We start from the raw sequence: 17,053 nt of genomic DNA, 5'->3' as shown, positions 1-17,053 counted from the left end.
GGTGACCTGGCCCCGTCCTGGTCTCCATCCCACCCCAAGAAAGCTCAGAAGGTGAGGAGTTTAACATATTTACTGTGTTCCAGATATGTGCTGAGTTGCTTGGAACATGATCAGTACTCAGTAAATGTTAACTACGACCACCACCACTACTACACACTAGACACCAAATGACCTCCAGAAGCTGGTCTACCATTGAGTGCTGCTCAGAAGGATGCAATGAAGGCGCAGACTGGTTATCACAAGAAGGACCACAAACCCTGACGTTATCCAGTTAAGCCGTTAGTCCTCAGGATTCAGGTTTGTGTGTTCATGGGATTGCTATTAAAGAGCAATTCTTCCTGATAACGTCACTTTTTTTCTGTAATAAACACCAGAAGTCTGATAAAATTTTCAGGAGAGAGGGAGTTGAACCACAGAAGAAGTTTTAACAGAATATATGAGATTTGACTGGGGCTTTGAATTATGAGCGGAAATTATTAGATGAAAATAAGTAAGATGTTAGAGGTAAAGAGAACATAGAGCAAGTCACAAAGGTGAGAGTGATTTGCTGATTTGACAAGAATGACCATAAAAGAGAATCCCAAATTACACAGTCTCGAGGACCAACTTGGAACAAATACAATATTTAAAGTTGCGTCTTCAAAATACCATTTCCTAATGTGTTGGAGTCCTTTTCTTTACTTTCCACAGTGAATGTTCCAAATTTTTCTCCCCAGGTCACCAAATTGTCTTACTCTCAGCAGATAATCTTGCCTCCTACTTTACTAAGAAATCATTCTGCATTAGCTTCTATTCGCCTCAAATTTTCTTCCCTATCCACTCCTGTTTCAGAAGAGTTTTGTTCATTTTTTTCCTTTATTTTCAATGTGACTTTCATCCTGAAATGTTCCCTCAATCTTGCCGAAACCTCAAATTCAACTTTCGTTCTGTCGTAAGATGCTGAACGGTTCAAAAGAATCTCCTCTGTCTCCTGCCTGCCCGTCCTCTATGGCCACTCCCCACCGCTCTGATTGTGGTCCTCGGTTTGGCTCCTTCCCACCCTTACTGACACACCTTGTTGAAGCATGCTGTCTCCTAAAAGTTCTTTAACTCATGTCTTGTGGTTTCTCAGCAGCCTCTAGTGCTGCTAATCATGTCCTTCCTGAAACTCTCTTCCCCTTTGACTTCCGTTACCCTAAACTTTCCTGATTTCTCTGTTCTGTAATTGCTTTCTTAGTGGTTGTTACCACAGCTTCCCCTTTTCACCCCTAAATATAGATACATCCTAGGTTCTTCCTTTTAAAAATGTTTATCTTCACATCTTTATGTTATCTGATCTCATGGCTTTAACTATTTCTTATAAGAAGACTACCCCATAACTACATCTTTGTCTCTCATTACTCTCCTAAACTCAGACTTGACATTTTTTATTGCCCATTGGACATCTTTTTTTTCTTTTCTTTTCTTTTTTTTTCCCATTGGACATCTTATAACACCTTTATACTTAGCAAAGGAGAACTTGTCATTTCTTCCCAGAAGCTTTACCTTCTGAGCCCAGAATTTATCCAGACTCCCAGAAATGGAATTTCAGACTCACTTTTAAACCCTTCCTCCCCCTCATCCTCCAACATTCAATCAGTTGACACGTTCTTTTGATTTTGCAATGTCTCTCATGTCTGCTGTTTCTTTTCTGTCTCTAATGTCATCATGGCCTCTCAGGGAGGCTATGGCTGTTGCCCTTCTGTTGGTTTCTCTGACTCATTTCTTTTCCTACTGCATCTATCACTACATACCTCTGTGAGAGAGATCTATGTTCTGTCCTCGTCACTTCCTTGTGTGAAAGTCTTCCGTCTCTACTCACTGCCTACCAAATAAAGTTTAAATTCTCTAATGTGCCTTTTTAAATCCTCCATAAACTGGCTCTAACATATCTTTCCAGCCTTCTCTCTCATCACTTCCCATGCGTTATCCAGGTAATCCAGGCTATGTGCTATTCCCTCAACATGCTCTCGATCCTTCCTGCCTCTTTGCAGCACCTTTTAAAAAAATTAATATTAAAATTTTAATTTGAAACGTTAAGGAAGTTGAAGAAAATAAACATCTGTAATTTCACCATCCTAAGACAGCTGCTTCCATCTGTGCCTACTATTGCCTGGTTCTTTTCTCTAAGAGGAAAGGTTTTACACAAATTCAATCGTAAGTACTTGTTCTGTATTCTATTTGTACTTAAGATAATATTTTTAAAACTTTCTGTTCGTAATTATCACTGTAAAAGACTGCATTATGTTTGATGTATCACAATTAATTAAAATTTTCATAAGCTTGAACATTTCAAATGCTCACAAGGTCTTGTTAGTATAGAAATATAGGCAATAATATAATGAACAGCTTAAAATTAAAAATCATTTTGGTCAAGTTAGATTAATCCCAGGAGTGGATTCAGTTGGTTAAATAGCCTGTGGCTCTCATTTGCAACAATGTGGATGGACCTAGAGGTATTATGCTTAGTGAAATAAGTCAGACAGAGAAAGACAAATACTCTGTTATCACTTATATGTGGAATCTAAAAAAAAAAATAAAACAAATGAATGTATATCACAAACTAGACCCACAGGTCTAGAGAACAAACTAGTGGTTTATCAGTGGGGTGAGGGGAGGAGCGAGAGGCAAGATAGGGGTCGGGGATTAAGAAACACAACTATTATGTATAAAATAAATAAGCAACAAGGATATATTGTACAGCATGGAGAAATATAGTCATTGTTTTGTTACAACTTTAAATGGTGTATAATTTGTTAAAAAATTGAATCACTATGTTGCACACCTGAAACTAATATAATATTGTAAGTCAATTATACTTCAATTTAAAAAAAACCTCATGACTTTCTACTACATTTCTCAAATCGTCTTTCCACTTAGAATGTCCTTCTCCTTCATCTTTGTCTCTACATCCTACTAACTTTCAAAGGCCCCAGTAACTGTGTCATCTTCCTTGACCATTGCCCTGCCTCCTCCTCCCAAGACAGAAGTCAGCCTCCTCCCACATGGGGTCTCGTAGCACACTTTTCCTGAAAGCTGTTTACTTCATTGCTGAGTTAATGATATCAGTATATGTGTCTTGGGTCTATTCATGGGCTACTTGAGAGGCCATTTCTTGCTCCCCCTTGTAACTCCACCTGGAGATATTCCACTATCTCAAGCTCTCTTGTGTGTTTTGTTTGCATTTTACCCAGAGTTCCTATGTGTTCTGAGTAAAGGTCAGCATGCAAGATGGGAGAAGCTCAGCATAAAATTTTGACAGGGAAACCTTACGATGGTTATTTCTTTCACCCTCTAAAAAAGAATAAGAAAATTTATTCACATGTGTTGCAGGGTCTCAAATTGACTATGCAGCGCTGAGTTTCATCCGAAAGGCGGTAAAGCAGTATTACTTGCAGAAGATTTGGAAACCTGGCTTTATAAACAGGATTGTGGGGGATACCCAGGAGACAGTTTGGGTTCTAATTATACTTTTGTCTCGATTGGTCATTTTAAGGATATAACTGTTCTGAGACTATTTTTCCAAAATGAGAGGTTAATTTTTGCCTCATAAGTTTTGGGTAATTTGGGGTTAATTTTTGCATCATTCACGTCTCATATCAAAATGTGAGGCACATACTTTAGCTGTGATCTGAGCTTCCCATCCTCCTTACAGACAGGAAATTAAACCTTCCTCTTCCCATTAATGTGTTGCTAATGCTGGTCTTAGACAACCCCCACACTTAGTCATTCCACATTCTGAGTGCAACACACACACACACACACACACACACACACACACACATCCCATGCATCGTACAATTGCAGTTGGTTACCATGAAGTTACATTTCAGCCCAAAGAGCGAAAAATCTAAAACTTCCAAACCAAGAGGAAATTTTATTTACAGGTGTCTTTCTATTACCCAGTCTGCTTAGCTATGATGTTAGGGCAACATTTTTGCCTTCAACATTTTTGCCTTAGCTTTCATTATTTCCAGAGAATATTTTATTTCCTCCATGGTTAAGTTATGTTTCTTAAACTTTTGCATAATGTTCTCTATAGTTTGGCGAAGATCCTCCGTCTCCTGAAAGGCAAGCTGAAGAAAGAACATTTTCTTAAGTTATAATTTAAGAACTGAGACCAAGCTCTACACTCTAAAGCTAATGAGTAGTGTTTAGGTCCCCAAGTAGGGGCTCAGAACCAGGCCGTCTTAAGTAGGGATCTGAGTCTTCAGCGTGATGAATCATTCAAATCTGCATGATGGCTTGGGGCTGCCTGGGGCGCCCTCCAGGATGCTGCCAAGTGTCCCTCTCCTCCCTCTGGGCACAGAGATACATTATATATATATTAAGCCTTGAAATTTGGTGTGTCTTTGAAGAGGACACTGTCCCTGGGGTCCTTTTTTATTTTCTGAAAACAAAATTTAGTGGCTTAAATTTACTTATTATCCTAGTAATAAATATAGACCAAAAGGTGAGTGTCAGTGAAAATGGACCTGTTCAGTAGTTTTGTTTCTTTTTTTTTTTTTTTTTTTGTCTCAAACATTTTGAGACTTTTTGCACCAAGTCTAAGACATGAGTTTGTGTGCCTTGTTCTCTAAATGGTGATGGTGGAGAATGGGAACTTGCATATATAAGAAACATGAGCGCATAATTTATGAGCCCCATTCCACAGTCAGGTCAAGACCAAACCATTCAAAACCATCCCAAATTGAGCAGCTATTTCCTGAGCATGTAGGAGCGACACCAGGCCATGGAGGTACAGCTGTGAGGCAGACAGACAAGCGCCCACTACTTACAAACTCCTTCTCAAACTGCTCCTGTGCAGTTAGCTTGGTGGCTTCTTGGATCACCTCACAGACCGGAAGTGCGCTGCTCCAGTCCCCGTCAATGCACTGTTGGCTCTGTGTGCCCACCAGGCAGTACCTGAACAGAAATTAGAATGGCAACATTTACCCTTTCCACCTCTGAATTGGGCAACTAAACCTGGTTTTGTGTAACTGTATTTCAGTATTTCCTGCTGTAATAGCATCTACTTCCCCACCCCAGAGCCTTAATGCATGCTTAAGTTATCTCAATATTACAAAGCAGTCACAAAATAAAACCACTCTTCTGGGAGTGGGGAGGACCCGAGTGATGAGTCAGCCCATAAGACTCGGAGGAGAAAACAATTCTAAACGTGTGTTTTCACACACACAGTTTAAGGGAGAATTGGGGGAGAGAGGAGTCTCTTCACCAATCAGTAACTAAAAAAGCATCTGTCATCCATGCTCTAAAAAGGAGGAGAAAGCTAGAGACAGCCTTCAAATAAATCTGGGTGAATTGGCTAAAAAAAAGAGCCTCAGCTTTTAATCAAAAAAAAGAACAGAGTAGAGAGCAAAACCCATTGGAGGTAAATAATGAGATTGAAATGCCAGTGAGGCCACAGGACTCCGAGTTAATAAGATTAGGCAAAGGAAGGAAGAGGCTAGGAGTTCTGTAAGGGGGTCACCAGGCAGTCTAAATTAAGGTTAGACTTTAATTAGGATGTCTTAAAGATCTTTACTCTAAATAATTCTATTTCTGCACTTCCAATATTCTGGGTGGGTTTCCTTTTTTTCCTGAGAAAAACATACATTTTAAATATTTTATCTTGTCTTAGCTAAGAGAAAAAAAGTAATACTTCAATTAGGATAAGTAAGAGGATCAGTCTGCCTTCTAGGGACTGAGGAGAGCTGGCAGTGGACTAAAGCAGGCCTCAAAATCAGAATGCACTAGGTAATTACGGGACTAGGTTAAGACAAACTTGGGTCATTCTCAAAACAATGCTATCAGTCAATGGGCGAGGTCTTGGATTTGAAAGGCTTACTTACCCTTCTTCACAGTAATAAGTAATAGTAGATCCTGAGGTGAAATCCACTCCTTCAAAATAGCCATGAGTTATATTCTCAGGAGAGTTACAGTTTCCTGAGAGACGGGAGTACAGAAATGACAGTTGTCAAGTCCAGTAATGTGCAATTAACAACCCAGCCCGCTAAGTGCAACTATTTATTCCAGCACTGCCAGAATCTGGGACATGTTCTCCATCCATTTCCTTATGATCAAAATCACATTTGTCGATGGGAAAGACTGTCTCCCCTGGCTCTTTCTCTGAGTCACTGGCAATTTGAGAGTACTTTCCGATTGGCAGGAGCTTGAGGAAAGAAACTTTAAGTTGTAGAGATGCTAATTGTCAGTGCACAAGAAAAGAAAAATTAGACTACAGGTGGAGGTGGAAGAAGTAACTCCCTGAGACAGTAGATAAATAGTGTGGACTCTAATGGAGGTTGACTACCCCTGCGGGAAAGTTGTACGATAGGAGAGCTTCTGGGGGAAAAAAAAAAACAAAGAAAGAAGAAGAACAGCACTTGGGGGAAAGATAATGAGTCTGTAAAATTGTGGAAAGAAACTTGGACAAAGTACTAGATGCGTGAGTTTGGGTTTCAGCCCTTCCACTAACCACACAGCACTAAGGAAGCCATTTCATCCTTCCCTGCTTCCTTCTTAATCTATAAAATGAGCAGGCTAAATAGTATTATCTCTAATGTCCCTCTCAGCCCTGAGATTGTATGTGTCTAAACGTACCGATGAAGATTAAAGGCTAAATTAAGAATAATTATGTAGGTGTATATACATTGAAACATTAAGGTGTTCAAAGCAAATAGGTCACTAAAAACAGCAAAACATAAAAGAGCATGTATAGCATAATAATACTTTTGTAAAACACAGTCATACAGTGACATAAATGCACAGGAAAAAAAAGTCTGAAAATTACAAATCAAAGTAGTATTATCCCTGGGTAGTAGGTTTGTAGGTAATAAAATGTTCTCTTCTTTTATTGTCTGTATTTTTCTACAACAAAGATGTGTTACTTGAGCTGTTAATAAACAAGTTTTAGAAGATCAAAACCTGAGTTCAAAAGTCATGGGGAAGAAAGGAAAAAGACTTTCAGTGAGTTGATTAAGAAATTTCAGTTGAGACAGGGTTCTCCTGGTGACTTTCAGGAGCACAGTTTTGAACTAAAGGAGATGATAATGGATCTTGGATTTAAACAGAAAAGAATCTGCTTTATTCAGGGACCTAGGAAGCTTCCCCTAGAACTGAGCAAATTTCTTCTGTATGTCACAGGGAACCATATTCAATACCTTGTAATAACCTTTAATGAAAAAGAATATGAAAATGAATATATGTATATACATACACATGACTGGGACATCATGCTGTACACCAGAAATGGACACATTGTAACTGACTATTCATCAATTTAAAAAATAAATTAAAATTAAAATAAATAAATAAATATAAATAAGTAAATAAATAAAGAGCAGGGGGAAGAGCCATACATACTGACCAGGAAAAGATCCCTATGTATGTTGTTATATGGGAAAAAAAGCTATTTTAAAAAATATAGCCAAGTCCCATTTTTGTAGGATATATGTGTGTTGGTATCTATGTATGTGCATTGATTTAAAATATCTGTGTAAACATAAGAAAACGTCATTAAATAAGCACATCCAGGTAACTACCTCTGAGAGGTATGAATTATAGTGATGAAAGGAGATAATTTCAACTCTTATTTCATATAATTTTGCAACGATGAGTTATGGTCTTTTTTCCTGTTTTTGTGTAACTTCCCCCTCCAAAAAAAAACTTTGTCATTTAATATTGAAATTTTTTTTTTTTTTTTTTAATTGTAGAATGTTCCAAACTACCCCAGGCTGGACCTAGCAGTCAGGAATTCTACTTGAGGAGACAGTAAAGGATTTGTTTATTGTTTGGATGCTGTTCATGTCATGAATTGAGGCTTGGCTCTTTCTTGGCTGCTTGCAAGATCCCAAACCCTTCCCAGATATAAAAAAAAGAGGACGGCATTGCAGGAATGTGGCAAATACCTAGGCTTTCCCTGAGGATCAGTACCTTAGCGGTTTACACCTTTTTCTTTTATACTTACTGCTTTTGCAGATAGGAAAGGGAGGCACCCAGGTGTGGTTCTCCAGGCACCGGCTCCAACTGCTGCCCTTGAGGATGTAATCCTCATTGCACTTAAATGTGACTGTGTCATTCACATCCACAGGCTGCAAGACACTGAACTTGCCATTCTCCAGGAAAGGGTCAGGACAGTGGCCCCCTGAAGAAGAAAGCAGGCAGAGATTTGAAAGAGCTAAGCTGAAGCTCACCACGACAAAGGCTAGACCTCTTCCAGCTTCACTGAGAAAACTAAAAATTAGAACTAAAACGGCATCTTTTACTATATACTGGTATGTGGTACCAAATCCTAGAAAAGAAGGATGAGAAAAAACTGGGTTGCCCTGAGTGTGGTAGAAAAAGTCTGTCACAAGAGTGACAACTGGCATTTGAATTTACTAAAATCAAGCACCTGTAACTGGAAATTACCAATAGCTTGTTCATCATTCTGTTATGTTAAGCACTGCTCAAAATTCTTGAACCTACATTTGAGACAAGTGTTTCCTTCCCTTTCATCCAGTCAAATATGTACATTACTCATCATTTTTTGCTTTGTTTTCTTTTGTTTTCCCCAGGGGGAAAAACAGGAGAATATAGAGGGATGTAAATTTGGTCATATGAAGAAAGGATACACATATAGGTGTTTACTCCAGGTATAAGAACTTCACACTCTAGGAAATAAAGGAGAACTAATCCAGCTATTCCAAAAAACAGTTATTAATAGAGAGATGGTGAACTAATTAGTCTCTGTTTCTACAGACACCACAAATAAGTGTTGTGAACTTGAACAAATCATTTAGACCTCAGTTACCACCTTTGTAAATTGAGAACATAAATTTTCTCCCAGTTCAAAAGTTACACAATGGATGAAATAAAATGATGTGATATATTTACTTCAAGATAATAATAATGTAAAGGAGAATTGTACATGAGAAGAGTCATATGTTAGTCATTATTGAAGCTGGGTGATGAGTATATATGCATTCATTTTACCCTCCTGTCTTTTGTATATGTTTAAAATTTTCCATAACATAAAAATTTTAAATCAGTATAATTTTAAACAAATTATAGCCCCCCCCCCCAAAAAAAGTAGTTTTAATATGTAGAAGAAATTCTTTCCTTCTTGCAGGGGTGATTGAGTCTATTAATTCAACTAAATAAATACTGACCCGGAGCTGATTATATACCTTCTGAGAAAAGTTCCACCACTACAGTGCTTTAAAAAGGATTCCTAGAAGTTGAAACTTTTTTTTCTTATTAAGTCTTAACATGGCCCACTTGGAGGTATGATGTGAGTGAATACAGGAGGGTGACAAGATGGACAAAGAAGCAGGAAGATCAAACTTACACTGGCACTGGGGAGAAGTGGCATTCCACCCTTTAGAGGCATTACAAAAAATGGTTTTCTCTCCTACCAGGTGATAACCCCTGATACACAAGTAAGTCCGCAGAATTTGTTCTCCGTCCTCCTTTGAAACAGATATGCTATTGTCCACTGCAGGAATTTCTGAACAGCTCTCTGCTGGAAGGAAAAAGAAAACAGATTCACTTGACATATGTGCTGTGAGGAAGCAATTATTGGATTTCCCCCATCCAAGTGTCCTGTTGCTGGATTACTAATTCTGACTCCTTGTGCTCTTCCATGTCTGGGTACATCCACATCTCTCCCGTCTCAAGGAGACCCAAAGTTTTGTTTTCAAAAGGATAACAGGAATTTTACTCAAATTCAGCCATAAATTATCCACTCCTAAAAAAAATCCTCTTTCCAAATAGTATTCCTGGATTTTATCATAGATAAGATGGCTCAAGATTTTGAAATTGGTACTTGTTTTGCACCCAGAACAGAAAGGGAAGGTAAACAGGTAAAAACCATAGAGCAAAATCATCATTAAATATTTACAAGCCCCTACTGAGTACAGAATGTTAAGTCAAGTAATTTGAGATTTTTAAAGAAAGTAAATATATTTCTTAAATTTAAATTTCACTAAAACCATAGGCAGAATGCCTCATAAACCACAAGCTGACATCAAGTGTCTTACAAACTGAGCTTAAGAAAAGCATACGTACCATCTGAGGCAGAAATCGTCCACACAGCCATGAGACAGCACATAAACCAAAAAAGCATTATGTGATCAGTTGTTTGACCCAGGTTGGAAATAATCCAGCCCAGGCACCTGGTTTGGATCAAAATAGGTCTTCTAACACCACTTTGTATCAGATCAACCAGTCCGTTCCTAGAGAAGGAGTTTGACTTCCCTTCCCTGAAAGGAAAAAAGAAAAAATTCTGCAACAAGAAGTTGGTATAAGGCCTGGATTTTGCAAAAACACAAAGGGGTAGTAAAAGTGTTGCCAGTTTTAAATCTCAGTTTCAGAAACTGCCCAGGCTCTGTTTATGCAAATCCAGTTGACCAGTGTCTCTGAACTGCAGGCTGGTCCTTAATCAACAGACGTGGGCCGAATGGTCTTGCCATGACCTTCACTTCTGTCAACATTTTCCCATGTTTACAGTCCACCTTCTGCAACCCTCTCCAGCATTGTGGGTGGAGGTGGTGGGGCAACTGGGGAAGGGGTGTATCCCTGGTGCTTTCCCAAGTGAAACCAACTCTGGGTGCTACCTCTTCCCCCTTTCTCAAATGCCAGATGCCTTAAGGCTGTAAGCAGCACTGAAGACTGAAACCTCAAGGAAGTCAACTTAGCTTCTCTGACCTTCCAGAGTAGATAGCTTCTCAGAAAGGAGCTGGTCCTGGTTGATTCCTAACCTGAGAAGGACTCCAAAGTCCTGCAGCAAAACAATGTCTTCATTTGCCAGGTCTGCACCAGGCTTCCCGTTCTGTGGGTCTTCTGGGCAGGATTTGACCGGAGTCGAGTCAACCAAATGAACTAAGAGAGAGAGATAAGGGGAATGCTTTGGTCTCGGGAACTGTAGCATGTAAAATTGCTCTTGGGTTCTCATAGCTTCTTGTTCATGATGATTACAGCAATTAGCCGGTTGTCTGTGCTCCAGTTATGAAATTGGGGTAAAATTCCTACAAAATGTTAGTTTTTAATAAAATAATAAAAACGAAGCATCATAATAAATATAAAGCGTAGGACGCAGCAAGATCTCAAACGTTATTCTCAACCCCATCCATCATCATTATTTTGCAACAGTTTGTTCACATCTGTCTCCCACATTAGACTGTGTTTAAAAACAGAATTCAAATTCATGACTTAGGCAGCATCCAGCTGGTAAATGGAAGGGCGCTCTGAGCAGCTGTACAAAATGGAGAATTTTCATAGGAGAGTGGGGCAAGGAAGTTATTAGCAAAAGGAAAAAGGAAGAATTGTTTCAGGGTAGTCACCTTCTTTGGGGGGAAGGAGGAGAGTTTAATCATACAGATTACCACATTAGTGCTGACCGGAAAATTCCAGACTAGCTGATTAAGATTATATATATGTATATTCCTGATTGAAGGTCGAAATTGTAATTAGGTCAAGTATTAAACTTCAATTGGTATCAGGGACTTTGGCACAAATGACATCATTTGGGACTTGTGGTTCTCTTTTTAAAAAATTTTTTTTTTGTTTTGCTTTTTTTGGGGGGGGGAGTAATTAGGTTTGTTTATCTATCTATTCATTTATTTATTTGATGGAAGCACTGGGGGATTGAACCCAGGACCTCATGCATGCCAAGTGTGCACTCTGCCACTGAGCTATATCCTACTCCTCGCTTATGGTTCTCTCTTTAACAATTGTTAACAAGTCTAGAACAGGAATTGTGCCTCTTCTGTGTTTTGCATCCCCTTCCTCTGCATTCCATAATGCAGAGCAGCAGCATCTGCTAAATGAACAGAAGCAATGCAGGGGGAATGAAAAGAACACAGTTACCCAGAAACTCTACCACAGCCCCTCACATCCATACTGATAATTTATCACTTATTACATACCGCCTTCATGGTTTTTCCATATCTTTGGTCAACTAATAGGTGAGCCCACTATAAGTGCAAGCATCTTTTAAAAGATAATTTTCTAAAAGTTAACAAAGTGACTTTCATATAAATATAAAATACATACATGTCAAAGTTTACTCAACTCATTAATTAAGGAGGGAACCATTAAGATGCTACAATGAATTTAAAGAAGAATTGAGGAACAGATTTATGTAGTCAGTCAGTCAAAGGCATTCTAAAATGACTTTTCTAATAGATGCGAAACTGGTTATTTACAGGGCAACAAACTAATATTTGGAATCAGCTTTTCCAATTGATGGAAATTAATGCAATCTCTACTGAACAAAATTCATTTGCTTTGCTATGATCAGGAATCATTTGCAATGTTCTCATAAAAGCATCGTTTGCATTCCTATCTATTTTCTACAAATTAACCTCTACCCTTATAGAGATGTAAAAAAGCCTAGTTAATAGAAAGTCAATCAAAATTACACACCCTTATGGAATCAATAATCCCTGGAGAATGTCTGTTAGACAATATTCATTAATCCATTAAGAAATTTCTCCAGTGATCTCTTTTTAGCTAGTTCCAAGTTTTGAGTAATTTTTCTTAACATACCACATATTCTATTTCTTCAGGAATAAGATGTTCCCCAGTATCCAATGTGTATAATGTTTATACAATAAATGATAAAGAAGTGAAAGAAAATTTTGTTTATTCTTATCTAAACATGGGCATAAAATAGAGCATTATTACAGGAAATAATTGTAAATAAGGCTTCATCTCAATGGCTTATTTCAGATTCAGAATTATTAGGACTTTAGAAAGGTACTATATTGCTTATAATATTGTCTTACTAATATTTCTCCATGAAATGTAAAAATATTTACACTAAGTAGGATGTATAAATACTATAAATGTCCTCACAAAGTTCAGGTCAGGTTTTGTGGTCAAATATTAAAAGAAAAATTTGTTTCCAAAGCGTATTGAATTTTGTACTTCCATATAAGGGATTACTTTTTATTACGAGAGTCCAAGTTTGAATAAATTAATAAATGAGAATTAACAGACTCTACTTGACCTTTGAACAATTTGATGTAATCCAGACCTTTTTCTGGAGAACTGGGGTAATAAAGCATGTGCAGACATCATACTCAGACAGGTTTGATTGCTTCTCAAAGGAATGGCAGCTAATAATTAGTGGAAGAGATCAGGAGGTGAGGGTGGAGTAGAAACACAAAAAGTCAGCAATGCTGAGGATGGGGGGAAGAGTTTGGGGGAGTTAGACAAGGGGAGTACACCCTGTATTGTGAGTGTGAGATTTTAAGACAATTGTGTAAAGGTGATTTTAAGAAGTTCCACAGTATGTTATGAATGGAGTCCCTTTGGTCTTTGTCAAGATAGTTCAGAAAAGATGAAAATTGCTTCTCCAATTAATTTTTCATCTCAAGTTGATGTTTCTTGAATGCCTCACGAAGAAAAACCTGGGCCAAAAAAGTAACCTTTATGCAGACTACCTGAGCATAGAACTAATATAAAATTTTTAAAGGTCAATCATGAAAGATTGTAGAATAAGCTTTGCTTGCGAGTCAAGACAGACGTGCATGACAGCAAGATCAGACTTGATGAATGACAAATAGTGTGTCATTAGGTGATGACAGCGTGACTCTACACTAACTGCTGCTCACCTTGTTATAGCCCCTCAGACTTGTTACAAAGACTCACCTACTGAAACAGATTGCTATTCACTCCCCAAATCCGTGTCATCCCTCTGCTTTAGTAATTAAACCCCAATTTTAGCTGAAACAAAGTTACTTTGAATTTTTTTTTTTTATTCATTTTCAGCCTGTCTTGCAACTACATATAGCCATTGGACTAAGGCTTGGCCAATGAACTAGAAGTATTGTGTGCAGCATCTGGAACATATCCTCAAAGGAAGTCGGTGTTCTGCTCCCTTTTGCTGACTGTGGAATGTGGGCATGACTCCAGTAGCTTGAGTAGCTCTATTGTACTATGAGGTAGAACCCAACACGTTTTGAGGATGCTGAATTAACATGACAGAAGGGGAGGGAGCATATAGCTCCAGTGGTAGAGCACATGCTTCGTGGGCATGAGGTCCTGGATTCAATCCCCAGCACCTCCACTAAAAATAAATAAACCTAATTACCTCCCCCTGCCCCCCAAAATAATAATAGCCCAATAATAAGTAAACTAAGTAAAAAAATTTTTAAAAAACATGACAGAAGGACTTGCGTCCTTGATGACTGAGGAAGCCCCATGCCAGTCCTTAACTGCTTATCCCCACACTTCATTGTATGTGAGAGTAACCTTCTGTCATATGTAAGATGCTGTTAGTTTGGGTTTGCTGACACCTTCAACTGAAACCAACTCTAATCTGAAACACTGGTGGATGAAAAAAAATAAGGGTCAACTGGTGCTTGAGTGAAATGACCCAGGAATTCAAATTTGGAAAAGAATGTTTTATAGGCCTTATTAAATTGGGCCCAGAGACTGTTTTCCATTCCATGCACAAATTCTGAAAAGGCAGTGGATGAGAGAGAAAACCTAGGAAGTGAAAACTGAATGTAAACAGAAAGGTAAGTGGATGACTGATGAAGAAAACCCAAAATGGATAAACAAGCTATTCTCTGAAAGTAGGCTGCACATTTGGTGATGGGACTTAATACTGTTTGAAGCAAGGCCACATTACATCTGGAATGCTCTTCCTCAAAGTTCCTATGCTTCTGAAATTATTTCATTTAATTGCAAGGAGAAACTCACCTCTAGAATCTGACCTAGTTTTCAAATTAAAGCATCAGATATACAATCAAAAAGGGTATTTAAGTGTTTGGGGGGAATTCAGAAGGGAGTTATTCTGCCTGCAATGACTGAAATAATGGACCTGGCACCGGCTTACTGATGATAGCAGAAGAAAGACTTTGTGCCTTGAAGTTTTTAAGAAAAAGAACATATTTCTCTCCATGATTAGTGATGTTATTTTATTACAATCCATTCAAATTCTTAAGTATTCCACAAGGACCAGTTAAAAAAAAAAGTGAACATTTCAGAATCTCATATAGTCCCCTCCTCTGCTTAAAAAAGTTAATATCAAATAGATATCTCTTGATCTGTTTCATGTTGAAGGAAAGAAAGGGAGAAGGGGTGGGTGAGTACATGTGGAGATTATCATCCACCTCCTGGTTTCCTATCCTGAGGGTCCAGGAATGGATTTCAGGAGGTCATGACCCCCTAAACTGTATGCACAACTTGTGTGTGTGTACCTTTTTCTGGGGATAGACTCCTTAGCTTTTGTTAAATTCTCAGATGAGTTCAAGACAATGCATGTGGGTTGGATGATACAGAATACTCTGAGACCATACAAAATGGGAACAGGTTACTGCCAAACTGCCACAGGAAGTGCCGGGGGGTGTCACCAATGAGGACAAGCTAGTGAATCCAAAGGCTGGCCCTCCCCGTGGTGAGTCCCCAGTAAAGACGCTGGAGAGGTTCAAGACATGATGTAACAATTACGGCTACAGAAATTAAGCAAACCATGACCATTACCCAACAGTCATTTTCTAATCCTGACCATCTTGAAGTTTCCAGCTACATGTAAAAGTAGTACGTTAGGTGTTTGTTGGGTCCTCACCATCACAGGTCTTATGCCTTGACAGAAACTCCATCAGTACTGAGGTGAGTTACTCAATAAGGGTGTTCATTCACCTATTTATTTGTAAAATAGGGAGAATGATCCCAGACACTCCCAGTCTTCTACAAGTGGCGGCCTGATTGCTGAATAAGATAACATTTTAAAAAGCGCTTGGAGATCTTTCCCAGGAAATTACACCCTTGACACCCTCGTCGTTGTAACTCGTCCAGATATATTGCTAAAGCTCAGTGTGTTTAGCACCACTTCTCACTTCAAAGCGGGAGAATTCACAAATCATTGCCATGCCATCAGAGCCCTTGGACTTACAGAACTGATAACTGCTTTACTGTTATGAACATTTCGTTTTATGTCTGTTGCTAATTACCCTAGAGAGTGTTCCAAGTTCCTTTACCATAAACACCTACATAACTATTATCTAATAGTGGTTTTGGTCAAGGTCATTCACAGGGGGAAGGCATTCCCAGCAGGGAAGGATGGGTTACAGGTGTGCTGTTAACTGTCTCCTTTCCAATAATAAATTCTAGAAAGAGGACAGAGTCTTTGTTTCAGTCATTACATGGCAACCAATAAGTCATCATTAAGTATTCATTAAATAAATTAATACAGCTCTAGAAGGTTGACAATGTACGGCAGTAATGATCCCACTGGTACCATTTGGAAATGCTGAGGGAACTTGATAAACGCAGGACTCACCAGTTTAAAACCACCAGTTGGAAATATACACACAATCTAATAATTTGAGAATAATTTTTCAGGGGTCTGGGTTTTTTTTTATTCTGTAATGTTTCCAAGACTGTGCCCATTAAATGCAAACAAAAAAGGAAGAAGTCTTGGCAGAACAGGAGAAGTGATGCACACTTGGTGATCGGATCGATTGAAATATTATCCATGGCATAGAGCCGCCCATGCTCTAGCTGTTTCTGTGGCTTGGGCTTCATTGGCCTTCCACTGCTCTGCTACGTCATCACTAATGGGTCATCTGGATTGGCAGCACTTAACGAAGCCTGGATCGACAGCAGAACCAACCGTGCGGATCTGCAGCGCTGGGGACGACTTACCTTTCGAAATATCTAAACATATTCTTCCCAACTTGTCTACGTTAGGATGAAACAATTTGGTCATGAAACATGCTTTAGGGGCTGCCATTGGTATTCTTCTGGAAGGAATAATTCAGGTTTAAAAGTCCCTCCCTAAAAGGGGAAATCCTGGAGGCCAGCAGTGACCACATGAAAATAACAGGCGTTGCTCTCATCTGGTTCTGCGTCAGCTTCGGGAACTGGTTCTGCCAGCAAATGCTGGGTCTCCTTGATAATCCTGCGGGGCAGCCCGGCCATCTTGTCAGATCCCGAGTTCGGCCTCTGGTCTTGTCTCCTGAGAATCATTTTAAAGAAGCTGGTTTCAAACACATTTTGCACGATGTTACTGTTTTGTGTATGTATAAAGTACCCCATATTATTTTGTGTGTGTGATTTT

The 17,053-nt window shown here is 38.8% G+C and overlaps 2 protein-coding genes and 1 pseudogene across 5 annotated transcripts in view; all 3 read right to left on the bottom strand.

Moving 5' to 3' along the window:
- Positions 1-4,923, bottom strand: part of C4BPA (complement component 4 binding protein alpha) — a 34,991-nt gene extending 30,068 nt beyond the window's left edge. For 2 of the 3 annotated variants that reach the window (XM_064477137.1, XM_064477136.1), the window contains exon 1: positions 4,797-4,923. The gene's annotated coding sequence lies outside the window, so the exon portion shown is untranslated. The remainder of the gene's footprint in view (positions 1-4,796) is intronic. The other variant, XM_064477138.1, reaches the window with a different exon arrangement.
- On the bottom strand, positions 3,876-10,529 carry C4BPB (complement component 4 binding protein beta). Of its 2 annotated transcripts, none has more exons than XM_010991323.3 (6): positions 10,048-10,529; positions 9,329-9,499; positions 7,967-8,143; positions 5,850-5,943; positions 4,797-4,923; positions 3,876-4,094 (listed from the first exon to the last, which is right to left on the bottom strand). In XM_010991323.3, exons 1-6 carry the CDS (start codon positions 10,103-10,105, stop codon positions 3,942-3,944), a joined length of 780 nt encoding a protein of 259 aa, XP_010989625.1. In that variant the 5' UTR covers positions 10,106-10,529; the 3' UTR covers positions 3,876-3,941. The 2 variants fall into 2 exon arrangements, with proteins under 2 accessions (XP_010989625.1, XP_010989624.1); XM_010991322.3 differs by having other exon boundaries at positions 9,329-9,502; positions 10,048-10,528.
- A 5,740-nt stretch (positions 10,530-16,269) lies between these two features.
- On the bottom strand, positions 16,270-17,045 carry LOC105098658 (ubiquitin-conjugating enzyme E2 N-like; annotated as a pseudogene).
- Positions 17,046-17,053: the final 8 nt, after the last annotated feature.

The sequence above is a fragment of the Camelus dromedarius genome, chromosome 21 (assembly GCF_036321535.1).
Source record: "Camelus dromedarius isolate mCamDro1 chromosome 21, mCamDro1.pat, whole genome shotgun sequence".
In the NCBI taxonomy this organism is placed as follows: domain Eukaryota; kingdom Metazoa; phylum Chordata; class Mammalia; order Artiodactyla; family Camelidae; genus Camelus; species Camelus dromedarius.
This window is presented reverse-complemented; position numbering and strand designations above follow the sequence as displayed.

Excerpts from the sequence above, each read along its gene's own strand:
- C4BPB (XM_010991322.3), bottom strand. The coding sequence starts at position 10,105 with ATGCTTTTTTGGTTTATGTGCTGTCTCATGGCTGTGTGGACGATTTCT. Across the intron at positions 9,503-10,047 it reads GACGATTTCTGCCTCAGATG|CAGAGAGCTGTTCAGAAATT; the intron begins GTACGTATGCTT and ends TTTTCCTTCCAG. Across the intron at positions 5,944-7,966 it reads CTTTCCTATCTGCAAAAGCA|GAAACTGTAACTCTCCTGAG; the intron begins GTAAGTATAAAA and ends CCCGTCTCTCAG.